General features: G+C 34.6%; 2 protein-coding genes across 2 annotated transcripts; both read right to left on the bottom strand.

Moving 5' to 3' along the window:
- Positions 1–7596: 7596 nt before the first annotated feature.
- LOC142623627 (tyrosine--tRNA ligase 1, cytoplasmic-like) lies at positions 7597–8662 on the bottom strand. Its single transcript, XM_075797070.1, has 4 exons — positions 8557–8662; positions 8363–8445; positions 8079–8224; positions 7597–7864 (listed from the first exon to the last, which is right to left on the bottom strand). The coding sequence occupies exons 1-4, from the start codon at positions 8639–8641 to the stop codon at positions 7726–7728; spliced, it is 453 nt and encodes a 150-aa protein (XP_075653185.1). The 5' UTR covers positions 8642–8662; the 3' UTR covers positions 7597–7725.
- Positions 8663–10820: 2158 nt separating this feature from the next.
- LOC142625340 (serine carboxypeptidase-like 7) lies at positions 10821–14971 on the bottom strand. Its single transcript, XM_075799018.1, has 15 exons — positions 14799–14971; positions 14504–14649; positions 14001–14077; positions 13799–13921; positions 13387–13489; positions 13264–13301; positions 13084–13185; positions 12861–12947; positions 12696–12753; positions 12647–12654; positions 12493–12564; positions 12246–12364; positions 11147–11260; positions 11017–11062; positions 10821–10941 (listed from the first exon to the last, which is right to left on the bottom strand). The coding sequence occupies exons 1-15, from the start codon at positions 14969–14971 to the stop codon at positions 10858–10860; spliced, it is 1350 nt and encodes a 449-aa protein (XP_075655133.1). The 3' UTR covers positions 10821–10857.
- Between the last annotated feature and the right edge of the window lie 7330 nt (positions 14972–22301).

Below are 22301 nucleotides of genomic sequence, written 5' to 3'. Positions count from 1 at the left end.
CACGCCGACCTCATAACCTTCCTGTTCAACTCGGTCTTTTGCATTCACAACCTCTTCTCTTGCCTTCTCATCCTCTTCTTTTTCTTGAAGGGCCTTCTCTTTGCTCTTGATGGCCTCCTCTTTTACCCTCTTAGACTCCTTCAAATCTTTTTTAAGGTTCTCAACTAGCTTTCTCGCTGCAGCAAGGTTCTCATCAGTTTGCCTAAGCAGCAGTCGTTGGTCCTCGGTTTGTTTCGCAGTTGTTTTAAGAGCAGCATTCAAGCTGGACTTCTTACTCTCTACCTCAACCAGTTTATCTGAGACCTCTTGCAGTTTTTTCTTTTGTAGGTCCGACATCCTTTGGGCGTTTTCGTGCCTTGATTCTTCGGCCTTCAAAGATTTATACGAGCTAATGGCGATCTCTTCTACCTTATGAGCAGACTGAACAGCCTATGAATGAAAGACAACAATACAAAAAAGACAAATTTATAAGTTTTATAAAAATAACAGGAATAGAAATGGACAAGGTTTAGAAGAGATGCTTACCATGGCAAGTTCCTTTTTCAGAATCATAAAGACATTTTGGTCTCTCTTTTTTCTGAGCTCACCCATATCCTTGGGTAACAGCAAAGCTTGCTCCAATGCGTCTTTTACGCAAGCAGCTGTTCCCTCATCGAAGTTCCTAATGGATGCATCAACAGTGACTGCATGGTCATCCATAGTCATATCAGGGAGCCAGAGTGGATTGTGTATGGCCACGTGAGATTCAGTCCGTCTATCTGACCTCGTTTGCACGGTGCGGGCCTGTTTTCCTCCTTTTTCGATCTCAGGCTCCTTAGGAAGAGAGCCCTTTCCTACCTTCATCACTTCTTTCCCTTTTTGCTGGTCCCGTTTTCTTTTGTGGTCAGCCGGGTTGATACGCTGAGATTGGGAAGAAGGGGGAGGAGGAGGAGGGAGCCTTAATTCAGGGCCTTTTTCAGAACCTTTATCTTGGACCCTAGTGCGAGGTTCCTTAGGAAGCTCTTGAGGCCCTGCTTGAGCCTCTAGTACATCTTTTAGACTCGGCTTGGCCTTGCGCTGGATACCCATGGGATCATGCTGTTGGATGATGTCTTGTGAGACTTGAGAGGATGTGCCGAGGATAAAAACTTGGTCTTCGAGGGAGTGAGGTTGATTAAAAACCTCGAACTCGTCCTCGGAATCAGATACTTCAACAATCTCTTCTTCTTCCTTTATGCTGGGTTGGGAAGAGGTTGCTTCACCAAGTATGTGTTGTGTTGAAAGAGGGATTAGGGGAATCCCTACCGGAACGGGTTGTGGGGGTTGTACGGGTTGGGTAACCAGGGTACCCTGAGGAATAGGAGCCCCCTCAGGTAGCAGAAAACCTTCAACGGCAACGCTGATCTGGGGAAGACGTGGGTCCTTGGCTTTAATCACACACTTCGGTGCCTGAAAAGCTTTGGAAATGGGATCGTAGTCGAGGATTAAATGAGCCGCTCAGAGTTGGCCGTCTATATGCACGAAAACTTCGGCTTGTGAAATTCTGTCCAATCTCCCAAAATCAACAAGGAGAGGGTGACGATCCGCTACGTGTGGGTCTGCAGAATTGTCCAAAAGAAAGAAAAACAAGGTAAGAATAGATAAAAAGATAAAAGGAATGGTTTTTAAGGGTTTTAGATAGATCTAAAACTTCACCTGGGGTCCCCTCCTTTGTCGGATAGGGTAAGCCGTCGTGCCAATCTCCTGATATGATCAGGAAGTCGTTTTTTAGACCCTTATTAGATTCGGGCAGACACTAAATTAACCTAACTACTGGATGCCTAGATTTTAAGTAGTATTCATCTTTTTTCGTTAGGTAGTGGAGGTTATAAACCCATTTCACATCGTGATGAGTGAGCCCTAGGTTCATCTTCTCATTTAAGGCATCTATGGAACCTAGGATCCTAAAAACATTTGGGGCACACTGGGTAGGAGCTATTCTAAAAGCCCTAAGATAATCCCTAGTTACAGTCCCCATGGGGATTCTCATCCCTCCTTCGATGAATGTAATCATCAGGATTACTACCTCTCCTGTTTTTCTTTTTACAAAATACTCCTCTTCTGTACAGTACCTAATAGATACCCTCGAGGGAATTCGGTATTTAGCCTTAAATTGCTCTATTTTTTCATTTGAATCCACTAGGGATGCAAATCTACTCATTTTGGAAAAAAAAGGATGTTGGTATGTTAGAGAAACTAAGAAAATAGACTAAGCCGAGGATAACAGAGTACAGAGGAAAGGAAGAAAAACAAAAAGAAAAAGAGCTGATAAGAAATGGAGAGAGTATGGGAGAACTTACTTTAAAAAAAGAAGGCACGGTCACCTCGAACAGGGTATTTGGTAAAAAGAGAAAGCACGTGTAGATGGCAAATGTGGCAGGTACGTTATAGGAGCGTTGTGGTGTGTGAGAGGATTCGAAAGAAATTAGTATTTATATATCGTTAGGAATTATGAAGCGGGAGAATTCCTGCCTCTGCCCAAGGGCAATTCTCAACCGTTGGATATGTGTCACGTCGCTGAACGTAGGGAACATAAAGACGCCAGAATTTAATTTAGGGACACTTCGCATGCCGAAGCGTCAGGAACATGCGATGGGCAGTTCAAAAATCATCATCCCTGTCAGCAATATTGCCAAATATCCGCAGGACAAAAGAAGACAAATGTCGAGATCCTCTTTTCATCCCGAATTGGAGAAATAAGAATCTCGAGGGGCTATTGTAGGGACATTAGGCCCAGTAATTTATGAAGGATGGCCCAAGAATATCTCTTGGGCTAAAAGCCCAATCCGAGGACATCAAGTGATCTAGGAGTGTGTGAATGTATCTCATAAAGAAAATACTAGGTAAAGATGTGATAGTGTATGAATAATTATGTCTGAGGAAGACTTTGTCCTCGGATAATAAAGCCGAGGTAATAGAAGGGAAGGTTTAATATCCCTAGGCTATGTTATAGAAATTTCTATGGTTTCGGGAAGATACGGTACACGTGGAGGGTAATAGAAAGGGCGGTGGAATATTTAAGATAAAGCTGCTACCACCGCCCCCGCATTAAAGACTCTGCAATTGATATGCTGGCTGCATTGATGGAGAAATGAGACCTAAGCATGAGGTTTGGAACTTGGCCCCTGACTCTAGAAGACTTCAGGGAAATTTGATGGGACAAGTATCTAAACCAGCGTTATAACCATGAGGTGGAAGATGAGAAGGAGAGGAAGAGGAAGTATAAATAAGAGAAATGACCTTCGGAAGAAGGGTAGGCTTTTCTTTGGAGAAAAAAGAAAGAATAGTGTATGATAAATCTGACTATCCACAATTGTAATCTATCTTGAGAAGCAATATTATAAACTATTCTCGGATTGTGTCTGAGGAGGAATTTTCATTCATATTTTTATAGATAACTCCTTATTTGTGCCATTGGGCCCAAAGCCCGTTTTTCTTTGTTGTTTAAACCACCTTTGAAATCTAGATTTCAAACCCACTCTCTACAAATTTATTGTAAAAATGTCTTTCAAGCCCTTTCCCTTTTGATTGTGGGTCGGGAGTTCAAATTGTGTCCTTACAGGTATATTAGTGCATCAATTATGAACCTGTAAAACTGTAACGTAAAATGAGTGTAAAATAGTATTTTTCCTTTGATAATAATAGGAGGTAAGGAAGCCCTTATTAAGGTCAATCTACTCCCTCTGGCTATAAAATCTACCATGGAATTACTGTTCAATAAGACAAAAAAAATATTATCTAACGTAACGAAGTCACTGTTAATGCACGCCTCTGCAGTTATTATCTATGCAAAAATTCAATAAAAAATTAAAAAGAAGTGATACATATACGTGGCTATGTAAGAACACTCACAACAGTGGTGCTAAATAGCTACATTGCTATTTTTAGCACCACCAATCACAAAAATGGAGTTGCAACAGTGGAGTTATAACAAAAAAAATTTTTGCTTCTCAGCTACATTATGATAGATGTGCACTGTAAATCAAAGAAAAAAATTTTTTTTTTTTTTGCGTTCACACTAATAGATAGAATTTTTTTTTTTCTTTCTCCTCCTTCTCCATTTCTACTTGTTGCTCCTCTCTCCCCTCAGTCGGTCCTCACACTCTTCATTTCTTCCCGTTGCAAGCTTCAATTCTTCCACTCGCCGCCGACCCAAGCCCTTGCCTAGTGCCGATCTTTCTCTCTGTCGTTTTGTCTCTCTAGATCGAATCCAAGCTCAAATGATCTAATGATTTTCGGTTTTAGTTGATCTGGTGGGTTTGGTTGTGACAGCGCGACGGCGGTGGGTTAGCCATGGTGGGTTAACCCTCTCTTTCTCTTTGTCTCTCTCTCTCTCTAGCCCTCTCTCTAGATTGAATCCAAGCTTTATTGATTTGATGATTTTTGGTTTTTGCTAGGTTTTGGTTGATATGGTGGGTTTAGGTTGTGATTTGGTTTTGGGTTTGTGATTGGGTTTTGATTTAGGTTGAGGTTGTGGGTGGTAATGGCAGTGGCAGTGGGTGTGGGTGATGGTGGCTGGTGGCAGTGAGTGTGGGCAGTGGTGGTGGGTTTCGTTTTTGCAGTGGTTTTTTTATGGTAGGTTTCTAATGGTGGGTGGTGGCTTGAGTTTGTGATTGGTGATTTTTTATTTTATTTGTGATTGGTGGTGGTGGATGTTTGTGCTGTGCTAGTTTTTTTTTTTTTTTTTTGTGTGGATGTTTTTATCATTATTTTAATGAGTTATTTGTATTATCAAATAGTTAAAAATATAGCTTCATTGTTGTGGGTTGTGAAGAGGTAAAATAAATAAAGTGACTTTTGTAGGTGCCAAATAGCTATTTTTTTTACTCCACTGTTGTGGATGCTCTAATGGCGGAATATTGAATCTACAAACGGATTTGAGGTAAACATTATTTTATTTGAACCTAACACCGTCTAACATGAAAAAATTAATTTAAAAAAATACTAAAAACACTATTGAGGTTATTACTTAATGTGACGTGAGTTATTAATATATGCAACAATTGAAAAAGTAATTATGTGACAAAGTAATTATGTGATGTGAGTTATCAATATATGCAACAATTGAAAAAGTAATTATGTGACAAAGTAATTATGTGATGTGAGTTATCAATATATGCGATAATTGAAAAAGTAATTATCATCATGCATGCTCTGTTATTAATAGAAGTATCATACTGACACCCAAATAATATAAAAAATAAAAAAGTATTGGTAATGTAAAATTTCCTAACTTAAAAAAAAAAAAATAGAGTTCTTTTTTTAATTAAAAAAAATGCTAAAGTGACAAGTTATCAATATTGGTGTAACATCATTTTCACACGAGTTCACCATTGGCTCCTCTTTTATTATGTACAAATCAAAACATCTTAGCTTAGCAATTATGAAAGGAAAAAGTTTCGCTATAAACTTAATTGTAGCCTAAGATTAAACTACAACTAATAATAGAAAGATGATATATATCCTTGTTAAATCACTTAAGTATGATTTAGTAAGTCATTTGTACTACACATGATAGGGACATGGACACATGTCATCTTTCAATTATAAGTTTTAGCTTACAACCAAGTTTGTAGCCAAATTCATTATGAAAATTATATTTGTATCACTAACTTATTGTTTTGAAAAATTTGTAATGATAAGTCATCATCACAGCCTCTAATTTTGTTCATGTTTATAATTAGTTAATTTTCTTAAATTAACTGATGTTAGAAATATAGGACTAAATTAAATTCAAATTAGTCCAACCCGTTGTAAAAGAGTTGGCCCTTTTGATTTCTTGCCCATTTTTTTGAGAGAGTTTCAACATTTGGCGTCTGCTCTTGATAATAGTTCTTTATTATTAGACCAAGACACCAATTGGTTTTTGGTATAGTCAAAGATTGAATACGAGATCTCTTATTCAACCATCAGAGACTTTACCAGTTAAGCTAACTGAAACCCACTGATTTCCTATCCTTTGTTGTCAACAAAAAGAGATAATAATGGCTTAAAGTTGAATGACAGATAATAAAATGATGTTAGTGGTGCATTAGTTGAAAATTAATAAAATTTTGTCAACTCAATTTTTGTAATAATTATTTTGTAATAATTAAAAAATTATTATTACAAAAATTATTATAAAAATTTTTATGTCAGTATCATAAAATTTCTGGAATTTCACACTTACACCACCGCACATCCTTAATGTAATGATCACTTCATAAGTATAAGTGCTTGTAGAATGTGGGGTGTAAGGACCGGGGTTCAAGTCTCGAGGAGAGAGCTTCACACACATATACACTTAATTTAGGTTAGAGTAGAATTTCTATCTTGCATAAAAATAAATAAATAAAAGAATTGACAAGTTACAATTTTAAAATGGCAGTACAATATTTCATGCATTTTTAACATAGTATTTAGTCAATCCTTAATTATAGCTTGATTCAAGCCTAATTAAGGATATAAAAAGAACTACAATATACCAAAAAAAAAAAAAACAGAGAGATTATTTTCTCTAACTTTTTTTCTTTTTACTTAAACAGAACTCAAATCAAATAAATAAATTGAAAACGTGGCTATAGGTCAGAAAAACGTGGCTATAGGACGATTTGGTCTATGGCCACGTTTTTACCCATGGCCTAAAATGCGTAACTATAGCCTAGAGGGGTCTATGGCCACGTTTTTTTAGCCGTGGCTCTAGGCCGGGACCAATGGCCACGTTTTTTTAGCCGTGGCCATAGGTCAAATATTGATTGCCTGGAAAAGAGATTAGTCGCGTTTTGAACGCGGCTTTATCCCACTACTGTGGCCACGTTTTAAAAACGCGGCTTCTGCATATTACTATGGCCCCAAAATAACTTCTTGCAGCTATAGCCTTGGTTTTTTTTTGGCTCTCCCTTTGGCCATGAATCTTCAAACCCATTCTTTTCCAGCATGATAGACACATAAGTCACATAATTTATAAAATAAAATTAACTTAAGCAAAGTCACATAGGATTGTGAACTATATCATTGTCTCCATTGACTTAAAATTATCTAACATATATTCTAAGTCTATAATTGAATAAATTTTGTGTAATCCAACCTAGCCAAAGAAAGAGCACAAGCACAGATTCAATACCAATTCAGAATGCATATATAGATAATACATTGATACACAGCCACCACACCAATTCTTTACTGTAAAGACTCAAACTAAGATTGGAGGACTTGGAAATAATGTTTCTACAAGGAGTTATTCTACAAAAAACACATTCACTAACCAAAAAGCAGACTCCATTGGAACATTGACCCCAAAAAACTCCCATTTTCAACTAACAACATCCCAAAGATAACACATTTATAAACCACAACCCAAGTACACAATTAACAAAAACCAAACTTTAAATAACAAATTTGTTAATTCTGTGGTCTAACTTCTTTGTTCTGTCTAGACAGAACAAAGAAGTTAGACCACAGAATTAACAAATTTGATGAATTGTAGGCTCCCTTGAGCATACTTTGCAATAGCTCCACCCTTCCAAAAAATTCACCCTATGTTTGGATGGGCCAGTTCCAAACATACCCTAAAGGATGTGGGCCAATCAAATTAAGGTCCTAGCAATTTAATCATATCTTCAAGATGGTTATGGCTTGCAGAAGTCCAACATCATTTATCCAAAATGTGTAAAGCAGTGGCATCACTCCCCAAAGTCATGGGGAATCAATTTACCTAAGAAGCATTAATTAGAGATAAATGGATAAATGGAAAGAACGTACCTCTAGTATCTTATTCAAAGCCTTTGCCAAGGCTGGTTTAAGATCAGCTGGATGTAGCTTTCCACTTTCATAGTCAGCAACCAATTCTTCAAAGCTTTCAAAGCTCCTGGATAACGGGCATTATACATTGGAAGAAAACAATTTGAGTTAATATTCCCAATGAAAACTGATTCTGGAAAAATAGCTCAAGCAATTGTACTAATTTAAGGAGCACGCACTTTCAACAAGATGCGAGGGTTGAATAAGGTGAAAAGGCAGATGTCCTAGCATTAATTAAATAAAATAAGTAAAGCTTTCATAATAAAATCCTTATGACTTACTTATCACCACCATTCTCTGCACTGCGCTCTATTTCAAACTTTTTAAACCAAGGTAAAATGAGGTACTTCACATACTCCAAGCAAGGATTCCCTTCCACAATACCTGGAAGACAGTATGCTTTCTTTATCTTCAAATTCACTTCAGCCTACAACATGATGGCAGAATAAATCTAAGGTTAACCTAGTTTGATAATTCACTATATCCTTATGCTATGTGCAACTAATAAAAAAACACAATGCAACCCCCTAAATGGAAATTTGATACCAATTTACATGCACCCTACCTCGTCATCTTCCATAAAAATGGAAGATAGTAGATCACTTTTTGACATCTTCGCCTGACCTTCTTCTAAACCGGGTAACATGTCTGTAAATCACTAGTAAGCAAAACAAATAAAAACCACACAACTATACACAAAATGTTACAGGATACAAAAATAAATAGAGAAATAGCCAGTATAAAGAAATAGGAATATACGGTGTGACAAAATAATAGGCTTGTTTTTCCTCTTGATGTCATCACAGTACTCTCTTGCAAGTACATTCACTTTTCGCTGATCCATTCCCAGTTGGCAAATGTCGGCCTATTTTTTTTTTTTTTTTAAATCATATAGTTCAAAAAAAATTATGTTTTTCCACAAAATCAACATAGGATCCCCCACCCCCTATCTTTCCCTCTTTCAAGACCACATGTATTATAGTGAGAAACATATGCAACAAGATCAGAAGACAAGACTAATAGAAAAACGAAGTCTGTAGAACAAGGAAGCAAACCACCTGAGAGCCAGATTAACACAAGCAAGCTAGGCAGTTATTAGTAGTTGCATAAATAACAAATCAGTTAAAACTTCAAATCAAGTATTAGTTTACAAGTAGATGGAATAACCATGTTAAGGTAATTACAACTTCCATTCCTATAACCCCAAAATGGTATCCAAAGTGGTATGGGAGGATGAACTGAGAACTAATGAACAAATGAAGCTTAGGTAAAAATTATATAGCCATGGCTTGATGAATTATATTCGTTTTAGTGCTGACCTCTCTCTACTAACCTGGGCTTCTCTATTTCAATTAGTTTCATAATCGTGTCTACATTTCAGCAATTTCCATTATTTTTTATAAGTGGTTTGGTGGGTTAGAAATATCTATTTTTTAGCCTTCATTTCCACCCATTGCGCTTCCCACTTTAAAACAGGCTCAAAAAATCCAATACTCAAACCAGTTTAATCTTTCTAATGGGTCTGACTGATATCACAGTCATTTTAACTCTGTTAAAAACACTAGGACATGCCAATTGAGCTACAAGACTCTTGGCCGACTGAAATCACAAAGTGCCGGGTTGAAATTGAGATGTAATTGCAACCGTGCTACTAAAATTCCAAACAGCATCCATTCCAAAAACAGCCCATATCCATTTAAAAATAAAAAATAAAAAACCCCAAGTGAGAAATTAACATAAACAAAACATAAAAGGCCCAATGAACAATGGCAAAAATAAATCAGTTTTTTGCAGAAAAATCAAAACCCAAACAAATATCAATATTAAAAAGAAATCATATTTAAATCAATGCAAACACCACAAATCAAAATCAATCTAATAATCCACTTCACAGTGCATAAGAAACTGAACAATCAGTGACCAATCACCAAAATATAGAAGAAATTAAAAAAAAAATGAAGCATACCCTCGTGGAGAAGAGGAAGCACCAGAAGCAATCCTCTCTGCGCCTTCAGTGGTGCAGGAACAGAATACCCTCGTGGAGAATCCCTCAGGGGAGCGAGACCCAGATTGGAAAAAAATCACTATTAGTCGAAACCCTAAACCCAAAATCGAAACCATAAACCTAAAATCAAAACCCTAGACCTAAAATCGAAACCCTACAATCACAAAATCGAAACCCTAAACCTAAAATCAAAACCCTAAACCGAAAATCGAAACCCTAAAACAAAAATGGAAACCCTAAAACAAAAATCAAAACAATGAGTTTAAAAAACTTACTGTTAGTCGGCCCTGTCAGTGTCTTGAATGAGACTGAGAGTTGGAGAGAGAGAGGGAGAGACCCAAGGCAGCGCCGGTGTCTACGATCGGTGGTGGAGATTCGGTGCCTTGGGGGTTTTTTTTATTTTTTTGAGGGTAAGGCTTTTTTCCGCCGCTTCGGACTTCAGTGCAGGTGAGGGTGGAGGCGGTGAAACGGCGCTTGGTCTGGAGGTTAGTGATGATGGTTTTGGTTTGGGTTTCGTGGGAACTGGGTTTGAAGGGCTTAGACAGAAGAGAGGAAGGGTCTCGCGTTTTGGTAAGGGGATTTTTTTCTTTCTAATTTATAGTATAGTTTTTAGCCCCGTTTTTTAAAACGCTGCTTCAGGGATTCTTGAAGCCGCGTTTTAAAAATGCAGCTTTAAGGTGACTATGGCCGCGTTTTTTAATAAACGCGGCTTTAGGATGGGTCTGAAGCCGCGTTTTAAAAACGCGGCTTCAAGACATTTATTAAAAAAAAAAAAAAAATTCAGATGGGTCTGAAGCCGCTTTTTAAAAACGCGACTTCAGCCCATTCCAGAAAAATGCGGCTGTAGAAAAAAAAAACGCAGCTACAGACCTGGGCTTGGGCTGCGTTCAACCCACGTGGCCCAACTAGGGTCTTAGGCCACGTTTTTGCAAACGCGGCCGAAAAAAACGTGGCCTAAGACCCGCGTGTTTTGTAGTGTCATGGCCTTATTAAAGGCATTTATTAGCAAAACTTCTAGTTTGTCTGCCATCTGGAGCTGGTAATAAAAAGAGCGATTACAATGGTTCATGAGAGGTCCACCTTTCGAACATGTTATAGCATTCCTTAGGCCTGTACTCGGGAGCTGTGTGACCCCCTCCCTGCAAAGATCATACTAATTAGAACTCTATTCACTTTTACTTGGCAAAACACTTATGGTTGAATAGAACTCTTGCCTTTACAGTAGCAAATGTGAGGTGGTTTGAGTATCTCCTTGTGAATCTACATAAAAATCAAAACAATCACAACTTGCAATAGAACTCAACATTGTTAACATTCAACAGTATAACCATAGGATAGGCCTACCCTCCAACTTGATCATCTACCAGCCATGGACGCCACTCATCAACAATGGACAAATTTAGAGATTTGATCCACAATTGGGTTCCTATGTATGGAGTAATCATGTCATGATCACCACTGCAGCATAGATACTAACAATATTAATAGAGTTGTTGTTAGGTTCTAAAGATTTAGGTTTAAATGTTTAGAATCATGTTTTGATTGTGTTAGTAAACCGAAAACAAAACATGTCTAGTCTATGTGTTAGGCAATGCTTAAAAGCATCGGTTTCAAGTTTCAAGTCCAGCTAACTGCAAAAAAAGGAAAAGAGTTTCTGCCTTGCTCGACTGATCGAGAAATTAGACTCGACTAATTGAAAATCGTAGGAACAGAATTCTGTAGAATTTTTAAAACAGAACTAAGCCCGGAAAACGTTTAGGGTTTCATTCCCACTTCTCCACATATAAAAAGGAAACCCTAGTTACGTTTTTCAAACTTTTGGAAGACTTTTATGTTACTCTTTGTGAGATCTAAGAGGTTTTGTACCTTCTAACTACACAATAATCTACCGGAGCAAGATCTACAATCAAGTATTGGTATATCATAGTTGCAGCATCAAGATCATTACTGATAGTGATCTGAAACCTTTGAGTTGGTGTAAATCCAAGAAGAGAAGGAAGTCATGAATTTGAAGTTTACACATGGTCATATCAGTTACTACATAAGGTAGAAATAGATTTAAAGTTAAATCTGATTGTAAAAATTTCAATTCTCTTATAGTGGATTTACTTTACCTCGAGAATAACTAAGTCAAATCGTCTTCAAGTTTTTACTTTGAAAAGGTTCGTTTCATCAATTTTCCTGAGTCATCATATCATAATGCTATTTACTTTTTTGCTTTTGTGCTGATATGATATATGCTTGTTTAACCTAGATCTGAATAATAAACCTAATAATCAATTTGGTTAATTAATTAGGTTAAACAATCTAGTTTAAGAAGTCTAAACATTAGAAACAGTTGCCAATTAGAATATCGAGCCTAAACCTTCTATTTGCTCATATCTTGTTTTATGTTAGTTGCAGAGAGAACATGAAGTATAAGAAAAATAAGTCGCTATCAAACCTGTATATCAGAGCTCGATAACCTTTGCTGTTGAGACAAAAATGATAGCTTACTGTACTCTTAACATCCATCTTGTATGGTAAGTCACGGTGACATCTTTTCCACACTCTAACCGTTCCCTGATTTTCATCATGAAAATTACATGAAGGTTGTACCTTATATAAATTTTGTTTGTTTGATTTTTAAAATTTATTATTTGGCTAGCAATACTTTACATCAATGTTAATTTCTAGAGAGCTTCTCTTACCTTTCTGACCTTAAGTGCTTTCTGGACAGTAGCGTTATTTGCCCATATGTGGCTGAGAAAACTATTGTAGTTCTATAATATAAGGTAGTCAGTAATTCATACTTCATCACATCCATGAAACAAACTTGTTGTAAGAGAGAGGTGAAGGATTTACTTTACAAACTGAGTGATCAGGGTCTCCGGGTCTTTTTATAAGTAATTGCCACATGTAATCAGGGCACCAGGTATTGTGACGTGCATTTGGTTTATTCCTTCAGTGCACTATACAAGCAAAATAATTAATAATAAATCTATTCAACAATGCAAACTGAATTGAGATTAAGGAGAATAGTATGAGCTGAAACGGGAAAACAGGCTGATTTACTGACATTTGAGATTTTTTGAAGATCATTCGCGCACTGTATGTTGCTAGAGTCTATATCTCTGAAGTCACCTTTGCAACTTCTTTTAGCACTCTGCAAAAAATGTACAATGGCTAACTTTTTAAAGGCAAATTTAAGGCAATTGGTGACAATAAAATGTAAAGAGTTTGTTAGTGATGAATTTTTGTATGAACTAGAAATTCTACTAGAAAAGATGTTACCAAATAACCTCGTAAAGCTCATCAGGAATAATTGCCATACAATGAGCAAATGGAACTCTTGAATTGATATCAAATTGTGTATCTGTCGCTGGATTACCAAGCAAATAACCCTAAAACAATTCTTGGAACATTACAAGGATAGCAAGAGTCTATTGAAATAATCGAGGATTTGGAATTAGATCATGTACTTTGAGATTGAGTGGTGGTTTGTCCCCAGCTTCAATACCTACAGCATCGTAACTAAATGGGTTTTATAATCAAGAGAAGCAAATGAAGTGCTCAAAAGGATCTGTTTAATTGTTTATCATTACCTTCTGATATTTTTTGAACAATTACTGGAACAACCCTGCCAGAATATGAGTCACCAGCGATATAGAGTGGATTAGCCATGAATATGGGATGACTAAGCAACCACTGTTTAACTAGGCCAAAATAGGGACATTAATGAGAATTTATAACTAAAATGGAAACAGATATGATTGTGCTTCTTATAGAACCCTTCATTAGATGCACAACCATCATAGTGTAGCAAAAACAGATACTAGCTAGAGACCCAAAAATTCATAACCAGATTGCCAAATTATGGGCATAATGGATTGATAAGTAGGTAATGTTATATCAATGTATCAATCCTGACTCCCTTTTTTGCAAAGTTTCTTAATAGTGAAACAAAATTAGTGACTATTTGAATAAATTGGAAGGTGATTGAAGATGATACTGCACCTTACTCAAAAATTCATAAATCGAATCGGCAGATTTTGTATCTCCGGTATGGGACCCTTGCATTGTCCTTGAATATGAAAACCCAGTGCCAACAGGAGAATCTACAAATATTACACTAGAAACCTACGTATATTTATAAACTTGTCTTAGAAAATGATAAACGAACTAGCAATGACAATCATGGTCAATATATTGCATTTACCTTGGTCCATGAATATGGATTTAATGCCAAAGTTGGTAAGCTGCCATTGTACTCAATTATGTTAAACCGTATAGGGCCTACAAAAAGCCAGAAGTGTGTAAAAGCATGTTAGAATGAACACATGGCAGTGTCAAGGAACTAAGGGACTACGTACATTATATATGCCCAGTGGCACATCAGATGAGCATAATTGTAGGTTGCTAGTCACACAAAAATTCTATTTGTTTCACAATTCTAATAAATATTATCATTAATTCATGTAGTGATCTTCATTCAGTATATCAAAATTACAAATAAGTTTAGTTATTCAATTACAATATATTTTATTTTTAGTAATAAAGATGGCCATTAATTTATGTAGTAATCTTCATTCAGCGTCCTTTCTATAAAATATTAAATAGTACTTCTAAAAAAAACACAAACAATAGTACTTCTCATCAAAATTTCATTTAACTCTAAAATAAATTAATTATCATACAAAAAATATATAAAGAGAAATTAACCTATCTCAAAAATAAGTCCACAGAGAGCAGAGCAACCAGAGCCACCAGTGATCCAAACCATAAGGGGATCCTCCCTGGGGTTCCCTTCAGATTCGATAAAGTAGTAGAATAATTGCACATCTTCATTCTCACCTATGCCAATGTATCTGCTTACAAAAAATTTAGTCACTGGGTTACACAGTGGCTTGTGTGGATTATAGTCTTATTGTAAATCTTTATTTGATATTGATAAAATTTTCAACATATCATAAAAGGCTTAGAGGAAGGCATTAGGCCAAGTGGTCGGGAGACTCACCCAGTTTCAAGTTTGAAGGGAAGAGAACCAGAAAATCCTGGCAGAGTCTTTACAATTGAGAAAGAAACTGTAGGCTTTGAGAAAAGCAGTAGAAAGATCAAAAGAAGACATAGAAACAAGAAATTTTTGGCATTTAGTTTTGCCAGCTTTTGTTCATCATACGATGCTGCCATTTCTGTAATTTGTTCTTGGTGTGAGTGAGGAGTGTGAGATTGTGAGAGCATATATGGAGTCCACCACCACTATAGGTTGCATGGCATGGTGGTCCTATGTACATCTGTTTTGCTAATTTTTGTTGCATGTCAGTTGGGTGCTACACGTATCAATCACGTGGCCTACTTTGACACCTACTGATGTACACGTTAAAATAGAGTGTGGGACAGGGAAAAATATACCATATACCTCCTAGTGAATTTAGGAGGTTTATTATGGGCTCTCAGTTTAAAAAAATAGGGAATGTTTATTATGTGTAATGATATTCTCCTATCTACTTTAATGTTTTAAATCTACTTTTATGATTTAATTGTGAACATTTTCTTTTCGTCTTTTAAAATAGTTATATCAGTATATTAATTATGAATATTGCTTAAGACATTGGACTTGAAATGTGTAAGAGAATTTTTTCTTTTTATAATAAGAAGAGGTATAATTAAAACTCAAGGTTTGGTGTCTCTTGGGATTATTATCTTTTAATAATCCACCATGGAATTACTCTTCAATTTGACATAAATTATTATCTTTTAATTTTTTTTTTTTGTAGAAACATAAATTATTATCGAAGTCACTGTTAGTGTGTGACTTTGTAATAATCCATGCAAAAAATTAGAAAAATACAAATTAAATTTAATAAATGCCCATTTTAAGGTTTGAAATGATACGTGACTATGTGACATGCATGGTGGAATCTACCAACAGATTTGAGGTAAACATTATTTTATTTAAACTTAACATGGTCTAACGTAAAAATTTGAATTAATAAAATACTAAAAAATAGTGAGGTTAGTACTCGATGTGACGCAGCTTTCAAAAATATAAAGAATATTTAAAAGAACAAATCTAGGAACACTACTTATTATTATTATTTGTTAAGATGGCAAGTTATCAGTTATAATTAATGTAACATTATTTTTATATAAATCCATTAATAACACTTATTTTATTATGCACCAATCAAAAACTTCAAAACATGTTTAGCTTATAACAACTTACCTATCTCAATGCTTCTAATGCCCCTGGTTTCAACTGCTAGCCAATAAGAATACGTTTGGATGCAGCGTTTTCCAGCTGCGTCCACGTTTTTTTTTTTTTTTTTTCCATGCGCATATGTTACTGTTCATTGGTCATGAACAGTGATTTTAGGCCAATGAACAGTACTTTTTGGGATGAACAGTAATTTTTACATATTAAAAAATTATTTTTGTACAGTGTTTTCAGTTTTCAGCAATAACTTCTATCCAAACGGACTCTAAGTGTGAAAATAGACTCGGATGAGCTACACCAACAGTTTTAAAAACGTCAATATAGATCCCAGTGGGTTTTTGAAAACCTATATCAGCAATTTCAAAAAACTGCTATAGGGTTTTTAAATTTTAAATATAGGCTGTAGCGGCAGTATAAAAATGCCATATAGGTCTTTTTTTTAATACAAGCTTTAGTGGCAGTTTAGAATAGCCGTTATTCTTTAAAATGAAGAATAATTATTCCTCTCTAAAATAGTTGTAATAAATATTCTTTAGTAAATACAATAATTTTTAAAATTAATATATTTCTGAATAAACAAAATTTCCATATATACATACATATATATATATATATATATAAATTATAAAAATAAATATAAAAATCATAAAATAAAAAAACTCATCTCTCTCTCAAATTTAGAAAAAATATATATTATTTTTGTGGAAATATAATTGTATGAGTAAGATATTTTCTAAAATAAATCTTAAATTTTATTTTAATGTTACAACTCACAATCAAACTTTTGAATAGGTTTAGTTATTCCATTACAACACATTTTATTATCAATAATAAATATTACAATTCTTATTGTAATCCTCGTTCAGTATACCAAATGTGCCCTTATTTTTTAAAAAGTTTGTAATTATAAGTCATCACAACCTCTGCTTTTCTTTACATTCATTTTGTTACCTTGTATAATCCATTAATTTTCTTCAATCAATAAATGTTAGATATATTGGACTCAATTTGAATACTGCCTACACAAAAAATCAATTGATGTTGGGACCTAGAAATTTGAGCCCATAGGCTACTCCAAACCAAAATCTTCCCCACTCTGCCATACACTCCTGGACCCCTCTCAACACCGTTCTGAGCAACCCTTCTCGTCGGGCCCGCAGCCCCTAGCCTTGTCATCCTACACTACAACTCTTGTGCTTCATAATCGGTCCTCGGATCCTCGTACGTCCCAGTTCTCAAACTTGATCATCGGCCATCGGGCCCCTACATAAACACACACACACACACACACACACACACACACACACACACATATATATATATATATATATATATATATTAATTTGTGGTACTTTTAATTTACTATCAATCTATCATGGAGGTTTTTTTTTGTCTTGTATATATTTGTGTTACTATTTTTGTTACACAAGTTATATTATATTATATTATATATATAAGCTTTTTGTCATATTGTTATGGTTATTAATAGCAAACTAGTAATTAGTCATGACATCTTGAAAAATATACTACCCCAAAATCGACCAAAACCTTATCTTGTACACAGCACTAAACTGCACCGCACTGTACATGTGACTGCAGAATTGAGGTGCGGTGTGGAACTTAAAATGGCCCAAAAATGCACCAAACTACACCACGAACACCACTGTATGGCATATAATTAGAGTCTAATTTTATATATATATGGTGTATTAATTATACTTACAAATTAATATATCTAAACTTAGAAAATATAAAAATATTCAATTCAAGTTTTTTTTTTTGTTTTTTCCTGAAATTCAAGTTTTATTATACTGCATTCTTGTATATGCAGAGATTATAAGCTTGTCTCTTTAAAATGAGAAGAATAATTACAATTAATTGGGAATAAGTCTTACCATAATTATAATTGATTAATCATAACACATTTTTGTGAAGCGAAGGAAAGCTTGGCTCCTTCTCAGCAGTTGTTTCCTCCCTCCCAACTTTCAATTAAGATTGTTGATGCTGGTGTGAGTCATTGCTTTCTTGTCATTGCCTCCATTTTCAGAGACTAGAGAGGGGAACTACTATTTGCTTGCTCGATGAAAATGAACACCATTCTCCTACTCTAGGCCAAAGCTGAAACTATTAAGTGGTGTTATCCTTCACATCAAATCTGGATTTTAAGGCAGTGATTGTTGAATCAAATTCCCAAATTTGTGCCAATCTCCTTTTGGAGTTGGAGTCTTACCCTCCTTAGCGTATCAAATCCATCATTGCTGATTCTCGGGCTCTCTTGGCAAATTCTCCAAGCATTTCAATTCGTTGGGTGTCTAGGCAATGCAATTCTACTTCTCACGCTCTAGCAAAATCGCAAAATGGTCTTTAAAATGTATTTTTTTTGGCTCCTTTGATGTCGGCAATAGCCCCCTTTGTTTTGTTTCAGTTGTGAAGTGAGGCTAGTCGGCCTTTGTAGTTTAATTTCCTCTTAAAAAAATTTATGTTCATAAAAATAAGAAATTTTAAAAATATATTATAAATAATAATAATAAAAAAATTAAAAAGAAAAGAAGGCAAAGGAAAGCTGCCAATGGTCGTGCTCGTGCTCGTGCTCGTGCTCGTGCTCGTGCTAGTGGGCCTCCTATGGAAGACTTTATGCATCAATATGAAATGTGCTATACGGCGGCAGTAAAATTGGTATTGCAGCCGGATCGACTCACTGGTGCAGATTGCTTGCGAGTGGGACGCAAAATAGAAACCTGACACCCTTTTATATATATATTTATTTATTTATATATATAAAATTGAAATCTCTTTATATATAAAATTATTTTTGTTTAATTAAAATTTAATAAGGAGTGAAATTTTATCTCTCTAATAAGTCCAACTTAAACTCAAACGCAAACGTTGATAATCTATCTATAAACAAAAATTATGATAGAACTAAAATAAAAAAATAAAAAAACTAACGTTGAAAAAAAAAGTCTCATGTTAATAATCGTGAGTTTGGTTTTTGAGTTGAAAGTTCTCCTAATTATTATTTTTATATTCTACATGGCCAATAAAACATCTCTATTTTTTTGAAGAAAAATCAAAGATGCAATCTATATCTTCCAGCCCAGGGAACGATCAATTTTTATTTAGTATGTTATATATAAATTTGTTGAATTTGGTTTGGTTCTGAAGTAAAATTTGGAGATTCTATAATAATTCTCTCAATTATTCAGGGACTATAGGTTGATCTTAATTCTTCACCTTAAATTTTTTTTATTTAGGTTCATGTGATTTTTTTTATTTATTAAAAACTATACTTTTGACTGATTAATTATTAGTTTAGATTAATTTCAAATTTTTTTTTTTTCAGAATGTCTATTGTAAGGGCGCGTTTTTGGATCTTAAGCCCAAAAGATAAAAGGATTAAAGCTCAAAGAGCCCAACACAATGAATTTGTAGAGAGTGGGTTGTAAACTAGGCTTTAACAAGTTGGACAATAATTATAGTGGGTCCAGATGACCAGAAAACAAAGATAAACAAGTTTTGTTCAAAGAAAATCTTCCTCGGCATAGTCCGAGGAGAATAGCTCTTGTATATATCTCTCTTGAATTTGATTACAAGTCCAGTTCTTATTGCTACAGTGTCTCTCTCTCTCTCTCTCTCTCTCTCTCTCTCTCTCTCTCTCTCTCTCTCTCTCTCTCTCTCTCTCTCTCTCTCTCCAGATTCTCCGATGGATCTCCTTGTAATGAGGTCTTTCTTCATTTTATTCTCCTGTTTTGCTTCATCTCCACCCTCTACGTGTAGGTCAAGTTGCTTGCTTTGATCATTATCCTATCAGCACCTTCTTGAAGTCTTTAAAAGTAGCTGCAAGGCTGAATATCACTGTTCAAATATCACCTCCACATTAATGCGGCCAAAGAATTAGCTATAGAGCATTTAATAAGGTGGTAGCAGTTTTCTCTTAGATATTTCTTAGCTTCCATTTTTCCTATTCCCTCCTGATGTTTATCCTTACCAATAAAATCGTCCGGAGTGTTACTCTTGATGGCAGATCCAACCTTCTAACCTCTGTTTTGCTTAGCTGAGAAGGCATTTTTCCTCAGACTACCTTCCCGAACCTTCATGGTCATAATCCTTCCATACCCTATCAATTTGTATGTCTTAGCTAATATCTAACTGTCCTCGGATTGCTTAACATCCTTAGACAAGGCTCAGGGCCCAATATACGCCCCTGGGCCTTGCATGCCTACATCTATTTACTCATTGTTGGATTTTTTTCAGAGTCAATAGTTTTTCTATGGTTAGCGACTAGTTTGTACTATTTATAAGGGAATTCTTTTATTTGGAATGGACTTTTATATGGTTCAAAAATATCTCTAAACCTTACATTTAATAGGAAAAATCTTGAGTACAATCAGGTAAGAATATATTTCCAATTCCACTTAAAATAGCTACAAAATAGGATATTTTTCTACTAATTCATGTCTTCAAAACAAAACTTATCCAAAATTTAAAAAATAAAATAAAAGTATAACATTAGACCAACTAATATATATATAAAATAAATAAAAAACCTCATTGCACGTACAATATGAGGCTAGTAGTTTATAAAAATACTTAACAAAAACTTCTTTTATTTTTTTATTCTTATAATTCAATAATCAAATCAGGAAGATTTGAACCCACAACTTAAAATTACTTTTTTGCTCACCTATAACAATTAATAACAACCTACCACTTGAAATTTGTTATAAAAATATTGTGAACATAGTATTTCTAAAAAAAACTTAGCTGCTAACCTGCTATGATCTTGACAAAAACCAAAAAGGCAGAAACCGAACAAAAACTTTAATTAGCTCATAAATCCTGTGGAATTCAGTTTTTGTTTTTGCCATAGAAGTCCAAATAAGAGAAAAACTTCGTGGGTCTCAGAAATTAGAATGAGTAACACCTAGGTCCCCACTTGAGAGACCAGACCAAATTAACACCTTGGTTCTCAACAAATAAGGGGTCGTTTGGTAACGTTGTTCTAGTAACAATGTTTGTATTTTTTGAAAATATGTATGGGTGAAAAAGTGTATAAAAATACATGTAATGTTGTTTAAAAACTAAAAATATGTGTTTAAATATATGTATCAAACAAACCCTAAAACTCTGGAGCAAACAATGTAACTCATAACGGACTAAGTGAGAGTATAACCTTGGGAATTACACTCTCCTCCTCAATCGACATTGGGTTCAACTACTCCCAGGGTTTGTCAATCTTGTAATCTTCAGCAAGATATCTAGAATGAGAGTTTATGAACACAAAAAAAATAATAATAATAATAAAATAAATGATAAAAATGTCACTTCTACTAATATGATAAATTGTTAGTAGTAAATAAAAAAATAAGGTTAGTAATAACCTCAAATGATAATCAATAAAAACTTGTTAATTTAACAAATGTAAAAAATACTGTGAAATATAGCTTTTTTTTTTTCTTTTTTTCTTTGAGAGTCTGTGAAATATAGCATTAAATGTGAAAATTGCAAACTGACATTAAAATGTGCCCTCTAGGACCCGAAAGGTCCCCTCACGTAAGCATTAAATGTGTCTCGCAAAGTCTTCAATACAATCGCATTAGACGCAATTCAACCTGTCCCCCAACGTACACTTCAAGGCAAGTCGCCATGAAATACATCACATCAATTGGACTATTTAGGCAAATCTTACACGTGACGGAGAGCTTGTTTTCTTGACCTTAATTACAGAAAAAATAATGTCCGCCATTTTATATAAATAATTTGATGAGTAAAATTTAAATACAGTATTTAAGTATTATTTTTAAAATTTATTTTTTAAAATTTTGCTATGTAGGTTTTATATAAATAATTGATGAGCATAATTTAGATACAGTACTTAAATATTATTTTTTAGATTTTTTTTTTAAATTTTGCTATGTGGATTTTTACTCATAAGATGGAAGTGTATATTTTATTTAAGTAGTTACATGGCTGAATTTTAAAAATGGAACCTAAAAAAAATCATTTAAGATATTGTAACTAAGTTTTGTCCATAATTAAATATACATAGCAAAAATTTTTAGATTTATTTTTTAAAATTCTGCTATGTAGGTTTTATATAAATAATTGATGAGCATAATTTAGATACAGTACTTAAATATTGTTTTTTAGATTTTTTTTCTTAAAATTTTGCTATGTGGATTTTTACTCATAAGATGGAAGTGTATATTTTATTTAAGTAGCTACATGGCTGAATCTTAAAAAGGGAACCTAAAAAACATCATTTAAGATATTGTAACTAAGTTTTGTCCATAATTAAATATA

This window comes from Castanea sativa, chromosome 2 (genome assembly GCF_040712315.1).
Source record: "Castanea sativa cultivar Marrone di Chiusa Pesio chromosome 2, ASM4071231v1".
NCBI lineage: Eukaryota > Viridiplantae > Streptophyta > Magnoliopsida > Fagales > Fagaceae > Castanea > Castanea sativa.
Note: the sequence above shows the minus strand (reverse complement) of the source record. Positions and strands in the feature narration are given on the sequence as shown.